We start from the raw sequence: 27,937 nt of genomic DNA on the forward strand, positions 1-27,937 counted from the left end.
AAATCTTTATTTACTACTAATATGAGACTAAACTTGGATCTTGTAATTAAATCAAAAGAGAAAGATCTAGAATTCAAGATTAAAGATTATCTCTTCATAAAGATCTCTTCAATAAGAGATAATATGTGATTCAAATGGAATAGGAAATTAGCTCCATAACATATTGATACTTTTGAAGTGTTACAACAGATTCGATCAATTGCATATATATATATATATATATATATATATATATATATATATATATATATATATATATATATAGTGCCTTTGCCACAAAGTTGTAAACATACATAATGTTCCATGTGTTAGTACACCACACATATATTGCTACTTATTTGGAGTAGTCAATCTATATTTGAAAGCAAACAAGCATGTTCTAAGAAATAAAAATAATATTTTTATTAAATGTTCATTATCAGTATCATATAGAGAATGAAGTCAGCTAGAAAATAGAATATGATATTAGAAAGAAGGTTAATCAAATTTGGAGATCAAATTTCAAGATGGGTTAGAGAGAACGTAATAATCATAATGTTTTTAAAAATATAAAAAATCATAAATGATACACACCTCATCATTATTATTTGCCTTCTAATTTGCTGCCTAATTTTTCATATAATACATCTCATTATCAGCATTTACTTCCTATTTATTATAAATTGGTAACAAATAACTAATTAAATTTTTATTTAAATAAAACTAATATGGAAAATGTTTTATGCATTCCTCCTTTTTTTTAATATATAAATCATGATAGACAACTCTCTTTTTCATCTAATTTGAGAGGGATTTAACTTTAAGTAAGAATGTGGATGGAAGACTAGCCAAACATGATCTCCATAGAGAGATTGTAAGTTCTCTTTATATATATATATATATATATATATATAATCAAATTATTGCTTAATATTTTATTTGCTTAATATTTCATAAAATTTTGATCTTTATCAATTTTATGTTTTCGATAAAAATATTTTATATCTTTATATTTCAACATCATTAATTTAAATAATTGTTTTAAAATTTTATATCATGAAATAAAATTTGTAAATAACATTTAATTTTCTTCGTGTCTTTATGTACTATATTAAATGATTTATCATAAAAAAAAATTTATTGATTGGTTCATATTAAATTCAAGAACCTTCAACTTGAATTCAGGTTAGTCATATGGTAGAGTAGACTCGGTATCGAATTTAATGTATTTTACTTATAATGAATTTAAACACTCGATAGAGACTAATCAAAATTTGAATTTAATCATCAGTTGATAATAAATTTGTTATTATGAGGTATATATTCAAAAAAGATTTTTGTAACACATACGTATTGGTTATGATGGAATTGTATGCATCTAAGTAATTAACCACAGGTAGAGAGAAGATATACTTCTTCTCGGGGTTTTCCGAATTGCAAGGCAATGTCTGAAGCGCCTGCTTCCAACAACAACATGGAGAAGACGTCGTCGGAGCTTCCACCGGACCTCTTCATGGAGATACTATCGTGGATCCCCGCTAGGGCCCTTTTGAAGCTCCGGTGTGTACGCAAACACTGGTACTCCATGACAACCGATCCTGTCTTCATCAGATTTCACCTGCAACAACAGCAACTCCTCCCTCAAGTTACCTCCGTCCTCACATTTCACAAGCGACTGAACGATGGAGCAGCCGTGTCTCTCCTGGATGTAGTCGACGCACCGTGGGCTGCAAAGCATGTCGTCGTTTGGGACAACCACCCACTGCTGAACATATCTTCTCCTTGCCATGGATTGATTTGCCTCTACCACATCTACATGGAGCCCGACGTCTGCATCTACAACCCCGCCACTCGCAAAAGCTTCTCCTTGCCGCAAAACTTCACCAGCGAAGATATACTTCTATCTGCGTTTTGCTTAGGATACCATCCAATTTCAAGACAGTATAAAGTTATCCATGTGTTCGACACCCGATCGAACGGGTTGGGGATGGAAGTACTCACTGTTGGCGGAAGTACATGGAGGAAGGTGGACGTGAGCTGCGCTCGTACCACGTTTACGTCGATAAAGATGGGAAGACCGAGTGCAACTGGAACTATGTACTGGCTTGCACTGAGGCAGGGAACCCTGGAAGACATTATTCTCTCCGTTGATCTAGATGATGAAAGGCTCATAGAGGTTCCTTTACCACAAACTGAACGCCACCATGATGGAGGTCACAAATCATTGACAGAGTTGGAAGGCACCATTCATTTGGTTAGCCACTGGTTCGCCAAGGCAAACTGGATGGATATTTGGATGTTACGAGAGTCGGGTGCCCATCGACTGTGGATCCATAGGTTTCATCTCCGTCTGTGTGCTTTGCCGAGGGGAGTACGCCCGATGGAGAGAGAATTACGTCCTCCCATGCCTCTTCTCATCAATCAGGGCAAGATTCTGATGCGCGACTGTCGAAGACTAGTTTATTTCGATCCGGCGATCGAAGGCTTGCAGCATGAAGTAGTCATTCGTGCTTATGATGATTTCATTGCTTTTGTCACCGTGGAAAGCCTTGTTTCATTTTAGAATTTGATGCATATAATATATATGACCATTCTTAGGGCCCCCTATTTCTTTTTTTATTGGAATTATGAATTAGTCATAGCATCGTCACTAATATTCGTTTTTGTGACCAAAATTTTAGGATCATGACGAATGATATTTTAATTGATAATATTACTCTTGTTGTCACTAAACAACTAACAGTGATAGCTTATATATATTGTCGCTAACTTACAAATTGAATTCTAAGTTTGCATATACGACGAAATATAGAATGATCATACAATCTAAACCGTAGGATGGCACAAGTATACTTGGGCTTGGTTCGACTCGAGGTAACTCAAGTTAATTGAGCCGTCTCAAACAACATACTTACATGGGCCAAGACTTGGACCAATTGTTGAACGAGAAGCACGCTTGGGCTTGGTTCGACTCGAGCTAGCTCAAGGTTGTCGAGTCATCTCAAGCAGCGTACTTACATTGCAAAGGCCACAAAGACATCATTTGTCATGATCCCTAGCGACTCCGAACCCGGAAACCCGTCGCCGCCGGAGCGATCCTGTAAGCCGGCGATCTCTGCCGCCTTTAGATTCCCTCAATCGGCCGTGGTAATCACTGTTGCAATCAACCTCCATTCGTCGCCTTTCGGTGATCTCAAACGTCCGAGTCGAGCTACCTCAAGGTTGTTGAGTCATCTCAAGCGGCATACTTACATAGCAAAGGGGACAAAGGCATCATTTGTCATGATCCCTGGCGACTCCGAACCCAGCAAAGCCGTCGCCGCCGGAGAGATCCTGCAAGCCGGTGAGCTCTGCCGCCTTTAGATTCCCTCAATCGGCCGTGGTAATCACTGTTGCAATCAACCTCCATTCGTCTCCTTTCGGTGATCTCGAACGTCCGCCTTGATCAATGTGATTATCGTTGTCGTTGTCGAGATTCGATCGTCGTCGCTTAGGCTTCCGGTTCTAGTAGAATTTCTCTCCTCTTGTCCCTCTCACCATGACTACCACTTTTATTTTTCTCTTATTTTGCAGTACTGCCCAACAATCATGATCTGCTACGCCGTCCGTGGAAGAGAGGGAGAGGAGCCAGCCGGCGGGCCAAGGAATCCATGGGGTAGTCGGATGAGGTATGTAGATGGAAGCTACGATTTCTTTTCCACCTTCGATGATATAGTTTCTCTTTGTTTCCAATGTCGTGATGTTTGAACCACTGATCGACTTTCAGAACGAATGAAGTTGCAGGAAATAGATTATGGGGTATGCTAGCTTCAATGGTATGTCAACGGCTTTCCTTTTAAATGGTTTATGATATGATGTTGTAAGTGCATTCTCGAAACAAGACTTGTTGGTATTGCAGGTACGGATGATGCCGGATTTGCTAGATTATGAGCAGAAGGATGTTAAAACTTTTGTTTTATGGGTAAGGATGGTCATGCTATTCAAGACAGTTCCAACTTTTTCTAATATAACCCTAGCAATATATTTGAATTGACTCACCAATTCTTCTTATTTTTTATGTATACTGTGTACTCGAAAAATATGGCATTCTTGTACCGATGTTTTAGTAACCTAATCTATGACAACTGCAACGATGGAGATTTGATATCAATAAAACTGTATCATTGTTGTTATTTCTCTTTATGTTACATAAAGTTCGTTGCCTAACCTATCTTTATGTTACCACCTCTATACAATTGCCCTGGATAGTGATATACGAATAGTTAACTGTATGTTACCATCTCTATACAATTGTGCTGGATAGTGATATACGAATAGTTAACTTTATTTTTATTTTTATTTTGTTGCAAAATGCATGCAGGAAAAAGGAATAACCAGTCTTGTTCTGGAGAAATCCGTTAAGCTATGATAAGCAGGAGCAGCAATTGGGTTTTTTCAGCAATGGCTGGCATGCATTCAACCTGTTCCTTTGTGAGAGTATGTTCTAGTGTGTTTTTTTTTCTTTTTTGTATTGCTAATGATAGTTTGCTTATCAGAAATATAAGGTAGCTATATGATGTTAATGTTTGTCATCTACAACATGCACTATCATGAATTGTCACCACCGTAAAGTTTATAAATGCAGCAGAAAATATGTCATCCATTTCTTATTTCTCAAGCTTAATCATTGTACTTGCTGAAATCAGTAAGGCTTGTTCTCTCAAACATTCTTCAGGATTCGAGATATCTGGTTTAAGAGTGATAAGGCAGAAGTAACTTCATGCAGGTAATTTTTATAACCATTTCATCAACAACTATTGTTCTATGTAGTGCTATGTTCAATGGGGCCAACTACTGCCATCATATCAACTTTATAGGCAATGTTATCTCATCAACTCAATTACTTACAAAGTTTGATATATATTGTGTCTATATACATATCTTACATCATTGAACAACAGTCTCCTTGGATTTTTAATTAGTTTGTACATATAAAGTTTCCTATTAACACTGCTTTGTATTTCATTTTTGCACAGGTCACTATGTATCTAATGTCTGTCACATTGACCTTTCATCAATTTTGTTAAGAGCTGCATTTTATTTTATGATTCTTTTCCTCTAGAATAAGAAATGAATAGAGATTCTAGTCTTGGATTAACCAACAATGTAAGAAGAGGACAAAACACTGAAGTGACTTTTACTGAAGATATAATAATTACATCTCAAAAAATGGACAAGTAAAAAAAGTATGCTGTCTAATGTACCACAATATTTGAGCATATTCAGCATGTAGATAGCATTAAAAAAAATACATGAAGAAATTATGGTAAAACGAGTTAAATCTTAGTTTGCTTTTGTATGTGTTCTTGATCACAAATGAATCGAATGCCAATAAATATGTATTTATTAGCATGAGATTTCTATTTCTTTCTTCTGCTTATTTATATTTTGCATTTCATACATGGAGGCCGAAACATCCTCTTTTTTTTTGTGGCTTTCGGAGGCTTATGTTTACCACTTTGACCTTGAAATAATTTGGTGAAAACCCTTCACCTTTTGATTCATCTTATATACGCTGGTGTATCCATGTATGCAATCAGAGGCTTATCTTAAAATAATAATTCTATAAAATGATAAAATGGTTGCAAAATCTGGCTTAACAATTTGTTCAGTGGCAAATTTAACATGTATTATAAATTTGGTTATTTTTTTCTGCTTTCAAGTGTCAATTCTCCATATTTTAATTTTCTAACAAACTCACCAAACACGATTGCTACTGTCATCGAGCTAATAGGTGGAAGGATTAGGGAACAGAGAAAACATAAATAAAAGATTCATAAAAGAACTCAGATTTGAAGAAAAGAGTCGGACAAGGATGCCTTCTTGCCGATTACATAATCTATATTTCTACCAACTTGTATTAGAGAATGTTTTTTAGCCTATGTCTTTACATGTTTTTTGTATCCCCTTTTATCCTTTCTCTACCTTAATAAGCGTAAGACTAGAATTATTAAGTATGACACCTAATCAGTTTCTTGCTGGTTTTATGATATGATCTTTCTTGGTGGAAAAAATTACAGAAACTTAAAATAGAAATACATGTAAAACCATAGTTGGTGGACCATCTCAATGTTCAAGACTAGAATTTCAACAAATGGACAATGTTTCTATCAAATTCCACCATGGATGATGTGTTTAAAAGAGTCATATGATATAAAAGCAACTATTGGAGGAAGTCCATAAATCAAGATTTGTCATAAATTTGGATAGTACTAAAATATATCATGATTTGCACCAAAGGTATTGGTGATGAGGTATGAAGATAGACATAATCAAGTACATTTCAAAATAGATAGTTTGTCAGCAAGCGAGGACTGAACAACAAGTATCTATTGAAAAATTATAAAAAGTGTCTATTTCAATTTATTTATACTTTTGAAGTCTTATAAATGATTTCATAAGTTGCATATATAGTGGCTATGCCACAAACTTAGTATACATACATGATATTCTGTGTCAGGTGTCAATGTGGATACCTACACAATGTATCAGTACTCCAAAAGTAAATTGGTAGCCAACCTAGATTTGGAAAGAAATAAGCATGATCTATGGAATAAATTTGTTATCAATATCATACAACGAATGAAGCCACATGGAAAATAGAATATGATGTTAAAATGAAGGTCAATCAAATTTGGGGACCAAATTTCAAAGGAAGAGATGTAAAAAATTTAATCATCATAGTTTCTTATGAATTTGAAAAACCATAAATGATATGCACCTCATCATCATTATTTACCATCTAATTTTTCATAGAACACTTCTAATCATTTAGCATTTATTTCCTACTTATAAATACCTTAGTGAAAAATAACTAATTTAATTTTTGTTTAAATAAAAATAATATGGAATGCACTTTCCTACGTCAGTTGAGATCCTCCTCATCTCCTATATAATTCTTGGCAGACACCCCTCTTTCATCTAATTTGAGAGGAATTTGACTGTAACTGAGGATCTTCATTGGAAGACTAGGTAACGTGATCACTTTCAAGAGATTGTAAGTTCTCTGTTTTTTATTTAAATAATAAAATTATTGCTTGATGTATTCTTCACTTAATATTTCACAAAATTTTGATCTTCATCAATTTTATATCATCAATAAAAATGTTATATATATATATTATATATATATATTATATATATATATATGTATATTTATATTTTGGCATCAATATTTTTAAATAATTGTTTTGAAATTTTATATAATGAAGTAAAAAATTTATAAATGATATTTAATGATGTTCATGTCTTTATGTAATATATTAAATTAGTTAGCATCAAAGTAAATTGTTTATATTTTTAAATTTTAAAAATATATATTTAAATTATGATTAAATACAGAAATAAAAGGGAAGGGGAGATGATGGTTGGGGGAGTAGGCCTAGGTTATGTTTGTAAACAACTCAAGGTCGATTGGATTGAACTGAACGTGGGCTCAGCTCAAATTCAAGCTAGTCTTAAGGTCTAACGAATTTAAGAGATTTTATTTTTAATGAATTTTAACACTGGTTAAAGATTAAATAATTTTTTAGTTTAATTATCAGTTGAGATTAAAGTTGATATTATGAGGTTGGTATTTAAAAAGATTTTTCTTATATATATGTACTAGTTATGGTGAAATTCTTGTATACTTGAAAGTGCATAGACTAAATAAAAATTATGAATAATGATACAAGAGGAAGGTAGGTATAGGGACTAGATGGTTGCCGCATCCATTCCTCGGAGTACCATATTCCCTTCTTTCATATGAATGACGCCACTCCATTCACTTCACTTAGTGTAATAAGTACTCATCCCATGGATTGAAGTCTCTTTATCTATGTTGATAGAATGAAAATATTATTAAGTGTTCGACCCATTCTATGTAATAAAACAAAGATAATGGATAATTATGTGTATGATAATTCTGTATGTTTGAAATGTGCTATAATGATACATCATATTTGGAGTTCCTTCCCCACATCATCTAAGATTTGAAGGTTCAAATTTTTATATTTGTTGGACTTTTTAGGACTACCAGGAGAAAGAAAAGATATTTCGTCTCTGGATCTTCTGAATTTGAAGGCCATGTTTGAAGCACCTCCTGCAAAGAACGTGGAGATGACGGAGCTTCCATCGGACCTCTTCATGGAGATACTATCATGGATCCCGGCCAGGGCCCTCTTGAAACTCCGGTGTGTGTGCAAATGCTGGTATTCCATAACAACAGACCTTGACTTCGTCCGACTGCATCAGCAACAACAGCAACTCCTCCCTGAAGTTACTTCCATCCTCACATTTCACCGACACTTTACCAACGTTAGATCTCTCTTGTCGCGCCTGGATGTAGTTGATGCACCGTGGGTTGCAAAGCATGTCGCCGTCTGGCACAGCCGCCCACTGCTGGTCATGTCACCTCCTTGCCATGGATTATTTTGCCTCTACCACATCTACATGGAATTGGATGTTTGCTTGTACAACCCCGCCACCTGCAAAAGCTTCTCCTTACCGCATAATTTTACCAGTGTAAATATAATTCTTTCGGACTTTTGCTTAGGATATCATCCAGTTTCAAGACAGTACAAAGTTATCCATACGTTCTGCACCCGATCGACCTCGTTGGCGATGGAAGCACTCACTGTTGGTGGAAGTACATGGAGGAAGGTGGAAGTGAGCAGCGCTCTTGCTATGCTTACTTTGTTAAATTGGGGAAGACCAAGTGCAACTGGAACTATGTATTGGCTTGCACAAAAGAACGTCCTGGAAGACATTATTCTCTCTCTTGATCTAGACAATGAAAGGCTCACACAAGTTCCTTTTCCAGATATTAAACGCCAACATGGGAGAGGTAACAACTCATTGATAGAGATGGAAGGCACCATTCATTTGGCTATCCATTGGTTCGCCATGGTAGACTGGATGGATATTTGGATGCTGCAAGAGTCGGGTGCCCACCGAGTGTGGATTCATAGGTTTCATCTCCATCTGTGTGCATTGCCGACGGGAGTTGGCCAGGTGGAGAGAGTTTTACGTCCTCCTATGCCTCTTCTCATAAACCATGGCAAGATTCTGATATGTGACTATCGAAGATTAGTTTACTACGATCTGGTGAGCAAGGGCTTGCAGCATGAGGAGGTATTTCATGCTTGTGATGATTTCATTGCTTTTGTCATCGTTGAAAGCCTTGTTTCATTTTAGAATTTGATGCATGACCATTCATAGCGCATAGCTATCTCTTGCTAGGGGTCCCTATTGATTCATTTTCTTGGAAGTTCTTGCTATGAATCGGTTGCTGAATTAATTATGATGTTTTTTATTGATTTAATTGTTAAGTATATGGATCATGTAAATTTCTGGATCAGTCATCATAATTGGATTCTCATGACACAGATGTGTTGTGCATGCTTCCTAATTTGGCCTGAAGTGAAGAGGTTTGTTCTTACGTCTCTATTTGGCCTAATGTATTGTTTACTGCATTTTGGAATAGGTTGTCAAAGGAGTCGATGCTTTGAGAGTTCCTCAAACTTATGACTTACAATGGATGTGTTCACAACCTTAAAACCTAAACATTGGTATGGATGGAATGTACTATACCCACTCTTCAAAGGTTGAAGATTTAAATGCTCATTCATTAATTTTATATTTAAAATATTAATCTGATGATGATATACTAAACCCATTTATAAGTGTTAAGGATTCAAGACCTCAACCAATATATTTTTTATAATGTCAACTAGCTTACCTAGTAATAGATTTAACTACTGATAACATATTGGGATCAAATGCCATCTTGATTGTTTACTTTAAAAAAAATCAAAACTTTATATATATTAATGATAAACGAAGCATAATGATGGAGGATTTATTTGGGTGTTTTAGAGGATCATATAATTAATTATCAAGCTAAACGCTGTGCTTTAACACACCCTTGAAAATTCCAAGGTTGAAACTTGGAGAAAGATGAATTTTGTTGTCACAGACATCTACTGCAACACTTCTTTTTCTCTCTTTGGTGAACAAGTTGATGGTCATCAATTCTTTCATGATAGAATGGTTCTCGGAAACCAGCTTGAGTATTATTCTGTTGTCTAATAAAAAAGGAAAAAGATTTCAAGCGTACAATGAATATCTCAATTTTATAATAACTATAATTTTTTTAGTATGGTGCCAATCTATGATTTGTTTCTCAATAGTACTTCCATAAATTCAAAAAAATTCTTTAGGTTTCTAAAAAAAAACACTCTTTTTTCAGTCTCATGATCATGCTACAATAAAAAAATATATATGATAGTTAAATAATTAATAATATATTAATATTTAATAAGGTTCGATGACATACACGATCGAATTATCTCGAAGTACATTTTAATAATATGCCTAACCCATTTTACTCAACGTATCTCTAAGACAAATGCAATTGAAACGATCGATCTCATTTGATTTGTTTCAGTGTTGTTTAGTTAAAATGAATCATTTTTCGACTGCGATCTCACACCTCATAATGGATGCTATTTGATTATGGAATAAGAATGGAAGATACTTCAATATGGTCAATATCCTTAGTGCCACATAGCCAACGTCTTGGTAGCACATGATCAACACTATAATCCTAAGTTGAATAGATCAGGTGTTCTCATCTCGGATTCAATACACCATGATCATAGTTAATTTGGGAGAGGCATGCCACCTTCTCCGTATCTAGCATCGACCACGAGAGTAATAATAGTAAGAGCTCATTATAAAAATACTCTCCCAAATATGTTATAAAAAGATATGCCACTTTCTCGCAAGAGTATAAATCGAATCATCTAAATTCATTTTAATTTGGACATCCTACAAGCATTATTAAAAATACCCTTAATATAATTTTGCATGATTTGAAAAAATTGAAGTGGGTAAGAATGGTATCGACAAAGTCAACTTATGACTATTGCAAAAGGTGGACTTTATTCGGCTTCGACTCAATATCTAATTTAGATAATCAAAAACTAACTTAATGCCATTATATCTTAACCTTTCACACACCAATAACATCTTGATAGTGAATTCATAATTTTTTTATATATATTTTAGATCCATATTTAAAATTATTTTTATTATATATATTATAAATATAATATCTTTGATTAATTTCACATGGATAAGATTAAGATTGATTATTATTATTAATTTTTATTTAAATATTTTGACTGTCCAAAAAAAAATGATAAATTAGTTAATTTGTCCGACCAAAATCATGACATTTGGTATAGAGTTACACATTCTTTGCACCAATCAATAAAGATAAACTAAAACGAATATGAGAACAAAAACAAGTTTGTTGAGTTATCTCAAACTGCATACTTAGCAAAGGGGACAAAAATATCATTTGTCATGATCCCTAGCGACTCCGAACCCAGCAAACCCGTCGCCGCCGGAGAGATCCTGCAAGCTGGTGATCTCTGCCGCCTTTAGATTCCCTCAATCGGCCGTGGTAATCACTGTTGCAGTCAACCTCCATTCGTCTCCTTTCGGTGATCTCAAACGTCCGCCTTGATCAATGTGATTATCGTTGTCGTTGTCGAGATTCGATCGTCGTCGCTTAGGCTTCCGGTTGTAGTAGAATTTATCTACCCTTGTCCCTCTCACCATGACTACCACTTTTATTTTTCTCTTATTTTGCAGTACTGCCCAACAATCATGATCTGCTACGCCGTCAGTGGAAGTGAGGGAGAGGAGCCAGCCGGCGGGCCAAGGAATCCATGGGGTAGTCGGATGAGGTATGTAGATGGAAGCTACGATTTCTTTTCCACCTTCGATGATATAGTTTCTCTTTGTTTCCAATGTCGTGATGTTTGAACCACTGATCGACTTTCAGAACGAATGAAGTTGCAGGAAATAGATTATGGGGTATGCTAGCTTCAATGGTATGTCAACGGCTTTCCTTTTAAATGGTTTATGATATGATGTTGTAAGGGCATTCTCGAAACAAGACTTGTTGGTATTGCAGGTACGGATGATGCCGGATTTGCTAGATTATGAGCAGAAAGATGTTAAAACTTTTGTTTTATGGGTAAGGATGGTCATGCTATTCAAGACAGTTCCAACTTTTTCTAATATAACCCTAGCAATATATTTGAATTGACTCACCAATTCTTCTTATTTTTTATGTATACTGTGTGCTCGAAAAATAGATTTTTAGCTCCTAATGGCATTCTTGTACCGATGTTTTAGTAACCTAATCTATGACAACTGCAACGATGGAGATTTGAAATCAATAAAACTGTATCATTGTTGTTATTTCTCTTTATGTTACATAAAGTTCGTTGCCTAACCTATCTTTATGTTACCACCTCTATACAATCGCCCTGGATAGTGATATACGAATAGTTAACTTTATTTTTATTTTTATTTTGTTGCAAAATGCATGCAGGAAAAAGGAATAACCAGTCTTGTTCTGGAGAAATCCGATAAACTATGATAAGCAGGAGCAGCAATTGGGTTTTTTCAGCAATGGCTGGCATGCATTCAACCTGTTCCTTTGTGAGAGTATGTTCTAGTGTTTTTTTTTTCTTTTTTGTATTGCTAACGATAGTTTGCTTATCAGAAATATAAGGTAGCTATATGATGTTAATGTTTGTCATCTACAACATGCACTATCATGAATTGTCACCACCATAAAGTTTATAAATGCAGCAGTAAATATGTCATCCATTTCTTATTTCTCAAGCTTAATCATGTACTTGCTGAAATCAATAAGGTTTGTTCTCTCAAACAATCTTCAGGATTCGAGATATCTGGTTTAAGAGTGATAAGGCAGAAGTAACTTCATGCAGGTAATTTTTATAACCATTTCATCAACAACTATTGTTCTATGTAATGCTATGTTCAATGGGGCCAACTACTGCCATCATATCAACTTTATAGGCAATGTTATCTCATCAACTCAATTACTTACAAAGCTTGATATATATTGTGTGTATATACATATCTTATATCGTTGAACAACAGTCTCCTTGGATTTTTTAATTAGTTTGTACATATAAAGTTTCCTATTAACACTGCTTTGTATTTCATTTTTGTACAGGTCACTATGTATCTAATGTCTGTCACATTGACCTTTCATCAATTTTGTTAAGAGCTGCATTTTATTTTATGATTCTTTTCCTCTAGAATAAGAAATGAATAGAGATTCTAGTCTTGGATTAACCAACAATGTAAGAAGAGGACAAAACACTGAAGTGACTTTTACTGAAGATATAATAATTACATCTCAAAAAATGGACAAGTAAAAAAAGTATGCTTTCTAATGTACCACAATATTTGAGCATATTCAGCATGTAGATAGCATTAAAAAAAATACATGAAGAAATTATGGTAAAACGAGTTAAATCTTAGTTTGCTTTTGTATGTGTTCTTGATCACAAATGAATCGAATGCCAATAAATATGTATTTATTAGCATGAGATTTCTATTTCTTTCTTCTAGTTATTTATATTTTGCATTTCATATATGGAGGCCGAAACATCCTCTTTTTTTTTGTGGCTATCAGAGGCTTATGTTTACCACTTTGACCTTGAAATAATTTGGTGAAAACCCTTCACCTTTTGATTCATCTTATATACGCTGGTGTATCCATGTATGCAATCAGAGGCTTATCTTAAAATAATAATTCTATAAAATGATAAAACGGTTGCAAAATCTGGCTTAACAATTTGTTCAGTGGCAAATTAACATGTATTATAAATTTGGTTATTTTTTTCTGCTTTCAAGTGTCAATTCTTCAGATTTTAATTTTCTAACAAACTCACCAAACATGATTGCTACCGTCATCGAGCTAATAGGTGGAAGGATTAGGGAACAGAGAAAACATAAATAAAAGATTCATAAAAGAACTCAGATTTGAAGAAAAGAGTGGGACAAGGATGCCTTCTTGCCGATTACATAATCTCTATTTCTACCAACTTGTATTAGAGAATGTTTTTTAGCCTATGTCTTTACATGTTTTTTGTATCCCCTTTTATCCTTTCTCTGCCTTAATAAGCGTAAGACTAGAATTATTAAGTATGACACCTAATCAGTTTCTTGCTGGTTTTATGATATGATCTTTCTTGGTGGAAAAAATTACAGAAACTTAAAATAGAAATACATGTAAAACCATAGTTGGTGGACCATCTCAATGTTCAAGACTAGAATTTCAACAAATGGACAATGTTTCTATCAAATTCCACCATGGATGATGTGTTTAAAAGAGTCATATGATATAAAAGCAACTATTGGAGGAAGTCCATAAATCAAGATTTGTCATAAATTTGGATAGTACTAAAATATATCATGATTTGCACCAAAGGTATTGGTGATGAGGTATGAAGAGAGACATAATCAAGTACATTTCAAAATAGATAGTTTGTCAGCAAGCGAGGACTGAACAACAAGTATCTATTGAAAAATTATAAAAAGTGTCTATTTCAATTTATTTATACTTTTGAAGTCTTATAAAAGATTTCATAAGTTGCATATACAGTGGCTATGCCACTAACTTAGTATACATACATGATATTCTGTGTTAGGTGTCAATGTGGATACCTACACAATGTATCAGTACTCCAAAAGTAAATTGGTAGCCAACCTAGATTTGGAAAGGAATAAGCATGATCTATGGAATAAATTTGTTATCAATATCATACAACGAATGAAGCCACATGGAAAATAGAATATGATGTTAAAATGAAGGTCAATCAAATTTGGGGACCAAATTTCAAAGGAAGAGATGTAAAAATTTAATCATCATAGTTTCTTATGAATTTGAAAAACCATAAATGATATGCACCTCATCATCATTATTTACCATCTAATTTTTCATAGAACACTTCTAATCATTTAGCATTTATTTCCTACTTATAAATACCTTAGTGAAAAATAACTAATTTAATTTTTGTTTAAATAAAAATAATATGGAATGCACTTTCCTACGTCAGTTGAGATCCTCCTCATCTCCTATATAATTCTTGGCAGACACCCCTATTTCATCTAATTTGAGAGGAATTTGACTGTAACTGAGGATCTTCATTGGAAGACTAGGTAACGTGATCACTTTCAAGAGATTGTAAGTTCTCTGTTTTTTATTTAATAATAAAATTATTGCTTGATGTATTCTTCACTTAATATTTCACAAAATTTTGATCTTCATCAATTTTATATCATCAATAAAAGTGTTATATATATATATATATGTATATTTATATTTTGGCATCAATAATTTTAAATAATTGTTTTGAAATTTTATATAATGAAGTAAAAAAATTATAAATGATATTTAATGATGTTCATGTCTTTATGTAATATATTAAATTAGTTAGCATCAAAGTAAATTGTTTATATTTTTAAATTTTAAAAATATATATTTAAATTATGATTAAATATAGAAATAAAAGGGAAGGGGAGATGATGGTTGGGGGAGTAGGCCTAGGTTATGTTTGTAAACAACTCAAGGTCAATTGGATTGAACTGAACGTGGGCTCAGCTGAAATTCAATCTAGTCTTAAGGTCTAACGAATTTAAGAGATTTTATTTTTAATGAATTTTAACACTGGTTAAAGATTAAACAATTTTTTAGTTTAATTATCAGTTGAGATTAAAGTTGATATTATGAGGTTGGTATTTAAAAAGATTTTTCTTATATATATGTACTAGTTATGGTGAAATTCTTGTATACTTGAAAGTGCATAGACTAAATAAAAATTATGAATAATGATACAAGTGGAAGGTAGGTATAGGGGACTAGATGGTTGCCGCATCCATTCCTCGGAGTACCATATTCCTTTCTTTCATATGAATGACGCCACTCCATTCACTTCACTTAGTATAATAAGTACTCATCCCATGGATTGAAGTCTCTTTATCTATGTTGATAGAATGAAAATATTATTAAGTCTTCGACCCATGCTAATGTAACAAAACAAAGATAATTGATAATTATGTGTATGATAATTCTGTATGTTTGAAATGTGCTATAATGATACATCATATTTGGAGTTCCTTCCCCACATCATCTAAGATTTGAAAGTTCAAATTTTTATATTTGTTGGACTTTTTAGGACTACCGGGAGAAAGAAAGATATTTCGTCTCTGGATCTTCTGAATTTGAAGGCCATGTTTGAAGCACCTCCTGCAAAGAACGTGGAGATGACGGAGCTTCCATCGGACCTCTTCATGGAGATACTATCATGGATCCCGGCCAGGGCCCTCTTGAAACTCCGGTGTGTTTGTAAATGCTGGTATTCCATAACAACAGACCTTGACTTCGTCCGACTGCATCAGCAACAACAGCAACTCCTCCCTCAAGTTACTTCCATCCTCACATTTCACTGACACTTTACCAACGTTAGATCTCTCTTGTCGCGCCTGGATGTAGTTGATGCACCGTGGGTTGCAAAGCATGTCACCGTCTGGCACAGCCGCCCACTGCTGGTCATGTCACCTCCTTGCCATGGATTATTTTGCCTCTACCACATCTACATGGAATTGGATGTTTGCTTGTACAACCCCGCCACCTGCAAAAGCTTCTCCTTACCGCATAATTTTACCAGTGTAAATATAATTCTTTCAGACTTTTGCTTAGGATATCATCCAGTTTCAAGACAGTACAAAGTTATCCATACGTTCTGCACCCGATCGACCTCGTTGGCGATGGAAGCACTCACTGTTGGTGGAAGTACATGGAGGAAGGTGGAAGTGAGCAGCGCTCTTGCTATGCTTACTTTGTTAAATTGGGGAAGACCAAGTGCAACTGGAACTATGTATTGGCTTGCACAAAAGAACGTCCTGGAAGACATTATTCTCTCTCTTGATCTAGACAATGAAAGGCTCACACAAGTTCCTTTTCCAGATATTAAACGCCAACATGGGAGAGGTAACAACTCATTGATAGAGATGGAAGGCACCATTCATTTGGCTATCCATTGGTTCGCCATGGTAGACTGGATGGATATTTGGATGTTGCAAGAGTCCGGTGCCCACCGAGTGTGGATTCATAGGTTTCATCTCCATCTGTGTGCATTGCCGACGGGAGTAGGCCAGGTGGAGAGAGTATTACGTCCTCCTATGCCTCTTCTCATAAACCAGGGCAAGATTCTGATACGTGACTATCGAAGATTAGTTTACTACGATCTGGTGAGCAAGGGCTTGCAGCACGAGGTGGTTTTTCATGCTTGTGATGATTTCATTGCTTTTGTCATCGTTGAAAGCCTTGTTTCATTTTAGAATTTGATGCATGACCATTCTTAGCGCATAGCTATCTCTTGCTAGGGGTCCCTATTGATTCATTTTCTTGGAAGTTCTTGCTATGAATCGGTTGCTGAATTAATTATGATGTTTTTTTATTGATTTAATTGTTAAGTATATGGATCATGTAAATTTCTGGATCAGTCATCATAATTGGATTCTCGTGACAGAGATGTCGTTGTGCATGCTTCCTAATTTGGCCTGAAGTGAAGAGGTTTGTTCTTACTTCTCTATTTGGTTAATGTATTGTTTACTGCATTTTGGAATAGTTTGTCAAAGGAGTCAATGCTTTGAGTGATCCTCAAACTTATGACTTACAATGGATGTGTTCACAACCTTAAAACCTAAACATTTGTATGGATTGAATGTACTATGCCCACTCTTCAATGGTTGAAGATTTAAATGCTCATTCATTAATTTTATATTTAAAATATTAATCTGATGATGATATACTAAACCCATTTATAAGTGTTAAGGATTCAAGACCTCAACCAATATATTTTTTATAATATCAACTAGCTTACCTAGTAATAGATTTAACTACTGATAACATCTTGGGATCAAATGCCATCTTGATTGTTTACTTTAAAAAAAATCAAAACTTTATTATATATTAATGATAAACGAAGCATAATGATGGAGGATTTATTTGGGTGTTTTAGAGGATCATATAATTATCAAGCTAAACACTGTGCTTTAACACACCCTTGAAAATTACAAGGTTGAAACTTGGAGAAAGATGAATTTTGTTGTCACAGACATTTACTGCAACCCTTCTTTTTCTCTCTTTGGTGAACAAGTGGTTGGTCATCAATTATTTCATGATAGAATGGTTCTTGGAAACCAGCTTGATTATTATTCTGTTGTCTAATAAAAGAGGAAAAAGATTTCAAGCGTACAATGAATGTCTCAATTTTATAATAACTATAATTTTTTTAGTACGGTGCCAATCTATGATTTGTTTCTCAATAGTACTTCCATAAATTCAAAAAAATTCTTTAGGTTTCTAAAAAAAAACACTCTTTTTTCAGTCTCATGATCATGCTACAATAAAAAAATATATATGATAGTTTAAATAATTAATAATATATTAATATTTAATAAGGTTCGATGACATACACGATCCAATTATCTCGAAGTACCTTTTAATAATATGCATAATCCATTTTACTCAAGACGTATCTCTAGGACAAATGCAATTGGAACGATCGATCTCATTTGATTTGTTTCAGTTTTGGTTAGTTAAAATGGATCACTTTTCGACTCGTTCTCACACCTCATGATGATGCCTAAAATGATTATGGAATAAGAACATGGAAGATACTTCAACATCATATGGTCAATATCCTTAGTGCCACATAGTGAACGTCTTAGTAGCACATGATCAACACTATAGTCCTAAGTTGAATAGACCAGGTGTTATCTCATCTCGGATTCAATACACCATGATCATAGTTAATCTGGGAGAGACATGCCACCTTCTCTGTATCTAGCATCGACCACGAGAGTAATAATAGTAAGAGCTCATTATAAAAATACTCTCCCAAATATGTTATAAAAAGATATGCCACTTTCTCCCAAGAGTATAAAACGAATCATCTAAACTCATTCTAATTTGCGCATCCTACAAGCATTATTAAAAATACCCTTAATATAATTTTGCATGATTTGAAAAAATTGAAGTGGGTAAGAATGGTATCAACTAAAGTCTAACTTATGACTATTGCAAAAGGTGGACTTTATTCGACTTTAACTCAATATCTAATTTAGATAATAAAAAACTAACTCAATATCTAATTAGATATTCGACTTCGACTCAATATCTAATTTATATCTTAACCTTTCACACACAAATAACATCTTGATAGTGAATTCATAATTTTTTAATATATATTTTAGATCCATATTTAAAATTATTTTTATTATATATATTATAAATACAATATCTTTGATTAATTTCACATGGATAAGATTAAGATTGATTATTATTATTATTAATTTTTATTTAAATATTTTGACTGTCCAAAAAAAAATGATAAATTAGTTAATTTGTCCGACCAAAATCATGACATTTGGTATAGAGTTACACATTCTTTGCACCAATCAATAAAGATAAACTAAAACGAATATGAGAACAAAAACAAGTTTGTTGAGTTATCTCAAACTGCATACTTAGCAAAGGGGACAAAAATATCATTTGTCATGATCCCTAGCGACTCCGAACCCAGCAAACCCGTCGCCGCCGGAGAGATCCTGCAAGCTGGTGATCTCTGCCGCCTTTAGATTCCCTCAATCGGCCGTGGTAATCACTGTTGCAGTCAACCTCCATTCGTCTCCTTTCGGTGATCTCAAACGTCCGCCTTGATCAATGTGATTATCGTTGTCGTTGTCGAGATTCGATCGTCGTCGCTTAGGCTTCCGGTTGTAGTAGAATTTATCTACCCTTGTCCCTCTCACCATGACTACCACTTTTATTTTTCTCTTATTTTGCAGTACTGCCCAACAATCATGATCTGCTACGCCGTCAGTGGAAGTGAGGGAGAGGAGCCAGCCGGCGGGCCAAGGAATCCATGGGGTAGTCGGATGAGGTATGTAGATGGAAGCTACGATTTCTTTTCCACCTTCGATGATATAGTTTCTCTTTGTTTCCAATGTCGTGATGTTTGAACCACTGATCGACTTTCAGAACGAATGAAGTTGCAGGAAATAGATTATGGGGTATGCTAGCTTCAATGGTATGTCAACGGCTTTCCTTTTAAATGGTTTATGATATGATGTTGTAAGGGCATTCTCGAAACAAGACTTGTTGGTATTGCAGGTACGGATGATGCCGGATTTGCTAGATTATGAGCAGAAAGATGTTAAAACTTTTGTTTTATGGGTAAGGATGGTCATGCTATTCAAGACAATTCCAACTTTTTCTAATATAACCCTAGCAATATATTTGAATTGACTCACCAATTCTTCTTATTTTTTATGTATACTGTGTACTCGAAAAATATGGCATTCTTGTACCGATGTTTTAGTAACCTAATCTATGACAACTGCAACAATAGAGATTTGAAATCAATAAAACTGTATCATTGTTGTTATTTCTCTTTATGTTACATAAAGTTCATTGCGTAACCTATCTGTATGTTACCATCTCTATACAATTGTGCTGGATAGTGATATACGAATAGTTAACTTTATTTTTAATTTTTTTGGTTGCAAAATGCATGCAGGAAAGGAATAACCAGTCTTGTTCTGGAGAAATCCGATAAGCTACTATAAGCAGGGGCAGCAATTGGTTTTTTCAGCAATGGCAGGCATGCACTCAACCTGCTGAGGGTGAGTATGGAGATATGAGAGAAGGCTGTTCCTTTGTGAGAGTATGTTCTAGTGTTTTTTTTTTTTTTGTATTACTAATGATAGTTTGCTTCTCAGAAATATAAGGTAGTTATTTGATGTCGATGTTTGTCATCTACAACATGCACTATCATGAATTATCACCACCATAAAGTATATCAATGCAGCAGAAAATATGTCATCCATTTCTTATTTCTCAAGCTTAATCATGTACATGCTGAAATCAGTAAGGCTTGTTCTCTCGACCAATCGACAGGATTCGAGATATCTGGTTTAAGAGTAATAGGACAGAAGTAACTTCATGCCGGTAATTTTTATAACCATTTCATCTGCAACTATTGTTCTATGTAGTGCTAAGTTCAATGGGGCCAACTACTGCCACCGTATCAACTTGATAGGCAATTTTAGCTCGTCAATTCAATTACTTACAAAGCTTGATATATTGTGTGTATATTTATATATGTTACATCGTTGAATAACAATCTCCTTGGATTTTTAATTAGTTTGTACATATAAAATTTTATATTAACACTGCTTTGTATTTCATTTTTGTATAGGTCACTATGTATCTAATGTCTGTCACATTGACCTTTCATCAATTTTGTTAAGAGCTGCATTTTATTTTATGATTCTTTTCCTCTAGAATTAGAAATGAATAAGAGATTCTAGTCATGGATTAATCAGCAATGTAAGAAGAGGACAAAATACTGAAGTGACTTTTACTGAAGATATAATAATTACCTCTCAAAGAGTGGACAAGTAAAAAAGTATGCTTTCTATATATGCTACAATATTTGAGCATATTAGATAGCATTAAAAAATTACATGAAGAAATTATGGTAAAACGAGATAAATTTTAGTTTGCTTTTGTATGTGTTCTTGATCATAAATGAATCGAATGCCAATAAATCTGTATTTATTGGCCGAAACATCCCCTTTTTTTTGTGGCTATCAGAGGCTTATGTTTACCACTTTGACCTTGAGATAATTTGGTGAAAACTCTTCACCTTTTGATTCATCTTATATACGCTAGTGTATCCATGTATGCAATCAGAGGCTTATCTTAAAATAATAATTCTATAGAATAATAAAATGGTTGCAAAATCTGGTTTAACAATTTGGTCAGTGGCAAATTATCATGTATTATAAATGTAGTTATTTTTTCCTGCTTTCAAGTGTCAATTCTCCAGATTTTAATAATCTAACTCACTAAACATGATTGCTACTGTCACCGAGCTAATGGATGGAAGGATTAGGGAACAGAGAGAACATAAATAAAAGATTGATAAAATAACTCAGATTTGAAGAAAAGAGTGGGAAAAGTATGCCTTATTGCCTATTACATAATCTCTATTTGTACCAATTTGTCTTGGAGAATGTATTTGAGCCTATGTTTTTACATGTTTTTGGTATCTGGTTCTATCCTTTCTCTACCTTATCTTGTCTTTCTCTTTTAATTTTTTTTAATGGTGCTGACTTTCTAATTGAACTACCAAAACTGCTGGATAGTGCCAAATCATGGGCAACGATAAGGTCTATGTCCTTTTATGTGTTGAGGCTAATTCAAAACAAAAGAAGTCATGAAAGGATAGAGAAACAATGACTCTTATATAACACATTAAAAAGGTGTGAATGGATCATGTTGGGATCAAATTAGTCGGATAAAGGTTCATGTAGATGCTAAATACTGTTAAAGTAATGTCATATTCTTTCAAGATGGTAATAGTTACTCTTCAAAATTATGCTCATTATTGTTTTTAATTTTTTGAATAAATGGTTTTACGAGATAGTTCTTGTCATTTTCATGTATGTCCTAAACTTTTGCACTTCTCCCATTACATAAGCGGCATATGAGAAAATATCATCTCTTCACTTTTTCATGGGTCTTTGATTTTGTTTGCATCTTTTATTTTAAACTTAGATTTATACATGTTCTAGTCAATTGACAATTCTTAATAATGCAATTAGCTTATGTGCTTTTGATATGTATTAGAAGAGTTTCTAAAGTTTTTGTAGGATTCAGAACTAAGTGAATAACATTTTAAAGATATGAGCTTTAAAAGTTAAGACATCATTAGTTTAGTTTTAATAGGATATGTGGTGTCTGACGTATTAAGATGGCAATTTAACCTATAAATGGATATATTTTACACTAAAATTTTGTATATATTTAGTTTTAAATATCTTTTAGGTTCTTGTAAAATTTTATGGTCATATAAGACAGTTTGACCATAAATAGTTGTGAAGCAAGATTACTTCACTTTATTGTGTAGTTGTATGATTTGAACAACTGTCATTTGGTTATAGATTGAGCTGTTGGTGCATTAGTGTTGAAATTTAAATGAATTTGTAGGCTGGGTGTATTCTATTTTAAGGGAGGTTCTACCAAAGATTTCCTTGAAATTATAATTTATATTAAGAGTTATATGCATCTCAAAGATGTAAGTTTCTTCATTTAGACATATCAAGACTATGTATTCAAAATTTGATGTTTACGGCTCCCTATTTCATGTGGCCACTGCTGAGAATTATGGTCCTTTTTTGATACTACAATTTTGAGACAAATCAAGTATATTTTTAATTTACCTAAAAATAATGGTCATATATATTGTGTATTGATAATATATTTTCAAATTTTTGTTTTGAATGATATGATAGTTACTAGCTAAGTGTAATGTTAATTTATACATTGCATAAGCATAGAAATATATGAATTATAATAAATATATATTACGCATATAAGGTGTGACATGTAATGGTATATGTTATAACGTACAATATGAGAGTTCTATATATATTATGACATACGATGTGAGATTGCACATGTATATTATAACTTTCTCTTATATATACTATGACTTACTTTTGCACAAATGTGTTATAACTTACTTTAGATCAGTGTTTTATATTTTTATATGTGCCATGTTATGGAATTATATATCAATAAAGAGGTTATAAGATGATATTTTACCATTAGTTAAGCATATGATTTTAAATTATTACATAGATGACATGATAGATACTCGTATATATAAAATTATATAGGTTTATACTTATGGACTTATCATTTGTAGACTTTGTTTTCAGATAAGGATACTAATACTTATGTCTAGCTATCAACACAACACTGTATAGAAAAGACTATGCTATCTTGTTTAGTAAGCTAAACATGTATCAAATTTATCTGCTTTCCCACTATATTGTTGATCATATCATAACTAAATTGTAAAGTGACATCTTCTTGTAGTCACATATGTATGTAATACTTGAAATTAGGCGAAGGGTGTTGCATTAAGCATTACATCTTTTATGGTATCAGTGGGAACAAACCTATCCGTTTCAGGCTTATTGAGTTTATTTCTATGTATGCGTAGCCTTATATACGTGAATCGTAGAGAGGATGGATCCTAGATGGCCTTATATTGCCGCACACGCTCCTAGAGTTCACCATGCAAACTCAAATAATGAACCTCCCCTAATTCCTCAACCTTCATAAGAGTAGACTAATCTTCTTAAGCTTTAGATGTTTATAACTGATGATACTATTGATTATAATAAATAAGGGTATGTGTAGTGTGCGAGACTCCTAGAGACATAATTAAGTACGTTTCAAAATAGATAGTTTGTCAACAAGTGAGGACTGAACTACAAATATCTATTGAAAAATTATAAAAAGTGTCTATTCCAATTTATTTATACTTTTGATGTCTTATAAAAGATTTCATAAGTTGCATATAGTCGCTATGCCACAAACTTGCATACATACACAATGTTGTGTGTGTTAGTAGTCAATGTGGATACATACACAATGTTTCAGTACTCCAAAAGTAAATTGGTAGCCAACCTAGATTTGGAAAGAAATAAGCATGATCTATGGAATAAAGAAGTCACATGGAAAATAGAATATGAAGTTAAAAAGAAGGTCAATCAAATTTGGGGACCAAATTTCAAAGGAAGAGACATAAAAATGTATTCACCGTAGTTTTCTTATGAATTTGAAAAACCATAAATGATATGCACCTCATCATCATTATTTGCCATCTAATTTTTCATAGAATACATCTAATCATTTAGCATTTATTTCCTACTTATAAATACCTTAGTAAAAAAATAACTAATTTAATTTTTGTTTCAATAAAAATAATATGGAATGCACTTTCCTACGTCCGTTGAGATCCTCCTCATCTCCTATATAATTCTTGGCGAACACCCCTCGCTTTCATCTTATTTGACTGATGATCTTCGATGGAAGACTAAGAAATGTTACACTTTCAAGAGATTGTAAGTTCTCTGTTTTTTTTATTTTAATAATAACGTTATTGCTTGACATCTTCTTGGCTTAATATTTCACAAAAATTTGATCTTCATCAATTTTATATATTCAATAAAAATTATATATATATATATATATATATATATATATATATATATTAGCATTATTAATTTTAAATAATTGTTTTAAAATTTTATATTATGAAGTAAAAAATTTATAAATGATATTTAATGATGTTCATGTCGTTATGTAATATATTAAATTATTTTGCATCAAAGAAAATTGTTTATATTTTTAAATTTTAAAAATATTTAAATTATGATTAAAGACAAAAATAAAAGGGAAGGGGGGAATGATGGTTGGGTCCAATAGGAGTAGGCCCAGTTTATGCTTGTATCTTGGATTGGATTGGACGTGGGCTCGGGCCTGATGCTCACCCAATCTAGCATGGTGGGGCCAAACCACCAAGCACCAACTACGGTCTAATCCAACTCGACTAAGCGTTGAGTTATGGTGGGGTCATGCTTGTGGCCCAATGTGATGACTCAGCAACCCCACAAGTTCCAGCGTAACTTGGCGTGGCCAAATGCGTGCGACTCGACATGGCTTGCATGACCCAAGCAACGATCCAATGGCATCGCTATGGGGTGAAACCCAAACTAGTCTGGTTTGAATTGGTTCGAGTTGGGCAATGAATGATCAGTGCAGCTTGAATCCAACCAAGTTCAACTTGATATCAGGCCATGTCACCTCAAATTCAAGCCGGTCTTAAGGTCTTAGTGGACTCTTTAAGAGATTTTATTTTTAATGAATTTAAACACTTGTTAGAGGTTAACCAATTGTTTAGTTTAATCATCCGTTGAGATTGAAGATGATATTATGAGGTATGTATTTAAAAAAAGATTTTTGTTATATATATATAGATAAAAATTATATTCCCTTCTTGCATATGAATGATGCCACTGCATTCACTTCACTCAGTGTAATAAGTACTCTATCCCATGGATTAAAGTATCTTCATCTACATGGATAAAATATATTATTAAGTGTTCGACCTATGCTACTGTAATAAAAGAATGATAATGGATAATTATGTGTATGAGAATTCTGTATGTTTGAAATATGCTATAATGATAGAAATTTGAAGGTTCAATTTTTTATATTTGTTGGACTTTTTAGGACTACAGGGAGAAAGAAAAGAAATTTTTGTCTCTGGATGTTCTGAATTGTAAGGTCATGTCTAAAGCGAAGAACACGGAGACGACGGAGCTTCCATCGGACCTCTTCATGGAGATACTATCATGGATCCCTGCCAGGGCCATCTTGAAACTCCGGTGTGTATGCAAATGCTGGTATTCCATAACGACGGACCTCGCCTTCGTCCGACTGCATCACCAACAACAGCAACTCCTCCCTCAAGTTACTTCCGTCCTCGCATTTCACCGACACTTTACCGACGATGTATCTCTCTTGTCTCGTCTGGATGTAGTCGGTGCAACGTGGGTTGCAAGGGATGTCGTCGTCTGGCACAGCCGCCCACTGCTGGCCGTATCACCTCCTTGCCATGGATTATTTTGCCTCTACCACGTCGACATGGACTTCGACGTTTGCCTGTACAACCCCACCACCCGCAAAAGCTTCTCCTTACCGCATAATTTTACCAGCGTCAATATAATTCTCTCAGACTTTTGCGTAGGATATCATCCGGTTTCAAGACAGTACAAAGTTATCCATACGTTCTGCACCCGATCGACCTCGTTGGTGATGGAAGTACTGACTGTCGGCGGAAGTACATGGAGGAAGGTGGAAGTGAGCAGCGCTCTCGGTATGCTTACGATGTTAAACAGGGGAAGACCGAGTGCAACTGGAACTATGTATTGGCTTGGACAAAGGAACCTCTTGGAAGACGCTATTCTCTCTCTTGATCTAGAAAATGAAAGGATCACAGAAGTTCCTTTTCCGGATATTGAACCCCAACATGAGAGCGGTAACAACTCATTGATAGAGATGGAAGGCACCATTCATTTCACTGTCCATTGGTTCACCATGGTAGACTGGATGGATATTTGGATGTTGCAAGAGTCGGGTGCCCACCGAGTGTGGATCCATAAGTTTCATCTCCGTCTGTGCGCATTGCCGAGGGGAATAGGCCAGGTGGAGAGAGTATTACGTCCTCCTACGCCTCTTCTCATAAACCAGGGCAAGATTCTGATAAGCGACTGCCGAAGATTAGTGTCCTACGATCTGGCGAGCAAGGGCTTCCAGTATGAAGTGGTCTTTCAAGCTTACGATGATTTCTTTCCTTTTGTCATCGTCGAAAGCCTTGATTCATTTTAGAATTTGATGCATGACCATTCTTAGCGCATAGCTATCTCTTGCTGCGGGTCCTTTTGATTATTTTTCTTGTTTTTTTATTGATTTAATTGTTAAGTAAATGGATCATCCAAGTTTCTGGATCAGTCAGTCATCATAATTGGATTCTCATGACAGATGCCTTTGTGCATGCTTCCTAATTTGGACTGAAGTGAAGAGGTTTGTTCTTACTTCTCTATTTGGCCTAATATATATATATTGTTTACTGCATTTTGGAATAGCTTGTCAAACGAATCAATGCTTTGAGAGATCCTCAAACTTATGTCTTCGATGGATGTGTTCACAACCTTCAAATCTAAACATTGGTATGGATGGAATATGCTATGCCAACCCTTCAGGATTTAAACGCTCATTCTATAATTCTATATTTAAAATATTAATCTGATGTTGATATACTAAACTCATTTATAAATGTTAAGGATTTAAAATCTCATCCAAAATATTTTTTGCTTACATTGTAAAAGATTTAACTACTGAGAACATCTTGGGATCAAATCCCCTCTTGATTGTTTACTTCAAATAAAAAAAAATAGAATTCAAAACTTTATATATAAATAATGATAAATGAAGCACAATGTTTGAGGATTTATTTTGGTGTTTAAGAGGATCATATAATTATCAAGCTAAATACTGTGCTTTAATACATCCTTAAAAATTCCAAGGTTGGAACTCGGAAAACTAAAG

At 34.0% G+C, this 27,937-nt stretch overlaps 3 protein-coding genes across 7 annotated transcripts; all 3 read left to right on the forward strand.

Moving 5' to 3' along the window:
* The first annotated feature begins 1,423 nt into the window (after positions 1-1,423).
* On the forward strand, positions 1,424-2,542 carry LOC135606657 (F-box/kelch-repeat protein At3g06240-like). The gene has a single exon (XM_065097711.1). The coding sequence runs from the start codon at positions 1,424-1,426 to the stop codon at positions 2,540-2,542; it is 1,119 nt and encodes a 372-aa protein (XP_064953783.1).
* Positions 2,543-3,040: 498 nt separating this feature from the next.
* LOC135607219 (putative F-box protein At5g50220) lies at positions 3,041-9,384 on the forward strand. Of its 5 annotated transcripts, none has more exons than XM_065098858.1 (7): positions 3,041-3,647; positions 3,746-3,794; positions 3,878-3,940; positions 4,340-4,455; positions 4,694-4,744; positions 6,925-7,015; positions 8,030-9,384. In XM_065098858.1, the coding sequence occupies exon 7, from the start codon at positions 8,086-8,088 to the stop codon at positions 9,193-9,195; it is 1,110 nt and encodes a 369-aa protein (XP_064954930.1). In that variant the 5' UTR covers positions 3,041-3,647; positions 3,746-3,794; positions 3,878-3,940; positions 4,340-4,455; positions 4,694-4,744; positions 6,925-7,015; positions 8,030-8,085; the 3' UTR covers positions 9,196-9,384. The 5 variants fall into 5 exon arrangements, with proteins under 5 accessions (XP_064954930.1, XP_064954931.1, XP_064954932.1 ...); XM_065098859.1 differs by having other exon boundaries at positions 6,925-6,990; XM_065098860.1 differs by lacking the exon at positions 6,925-7,015 and having other exon boundaries at positions 3,041-3,322; positions 3,553-3,647.
* A 16,732-nt stretch (positions 9,385-26,116) lies between these two features.
* LOC103978100 (F-box protein At3g07870-like) lies at positions 26,117-27,217 on the forward strand. The gene has a single exon (XM_009393803.2). It carries the CDS (start codon positions 26,117-26,119, stop codon positions 27,215-27,217), a length of 1,101 nt encoding a protein of 366 aa, XP_009392078.2.
* The last annotated feature ends 720 nt before the right edge of the window (positions 27,218-27,937 follow it).

Source organism: Musa acuminata, chromosome BXJ2-3, assembly GCF_036884655.1.
Source record: "Musa acuminata AAA Group cultivar baxijiao chromosome BXJ2-3, Cavendish_Baxijiao_AAA, whole genome shotgun sequence".
Taxonomy (NCBI): Eukaryota; Viridiplantae; Streptophyta; class Magnoliopsida; order Zingiberales; family Musaceae; genus Musa; species Musa acuminata.

Excerpts from the sequence above, each read along its gene's own strand:
- LOC135606657 (XM_065097711.1), top strand. The coding sequence starts at position 1,424 with ATGTCTGAAGCGCCTGCTTCCAACAACAACATGGAGAAGACGTCGTCG.
- LOC135607219 (XM_065098858.1), top strand. The coding sequence starts at position 8,086 with ATGTTTGAAGCACCTCCTGCAAAGAACGTGGAGATGACGGAGCTTCCA.
- LOC103978100 (XM_009393803.2), top strand. The coding sequence starts at position 26,117 with ATGTCTAAAGCGAAGAACACGGAGACGACGGAGCTTCCATCGGACCTC.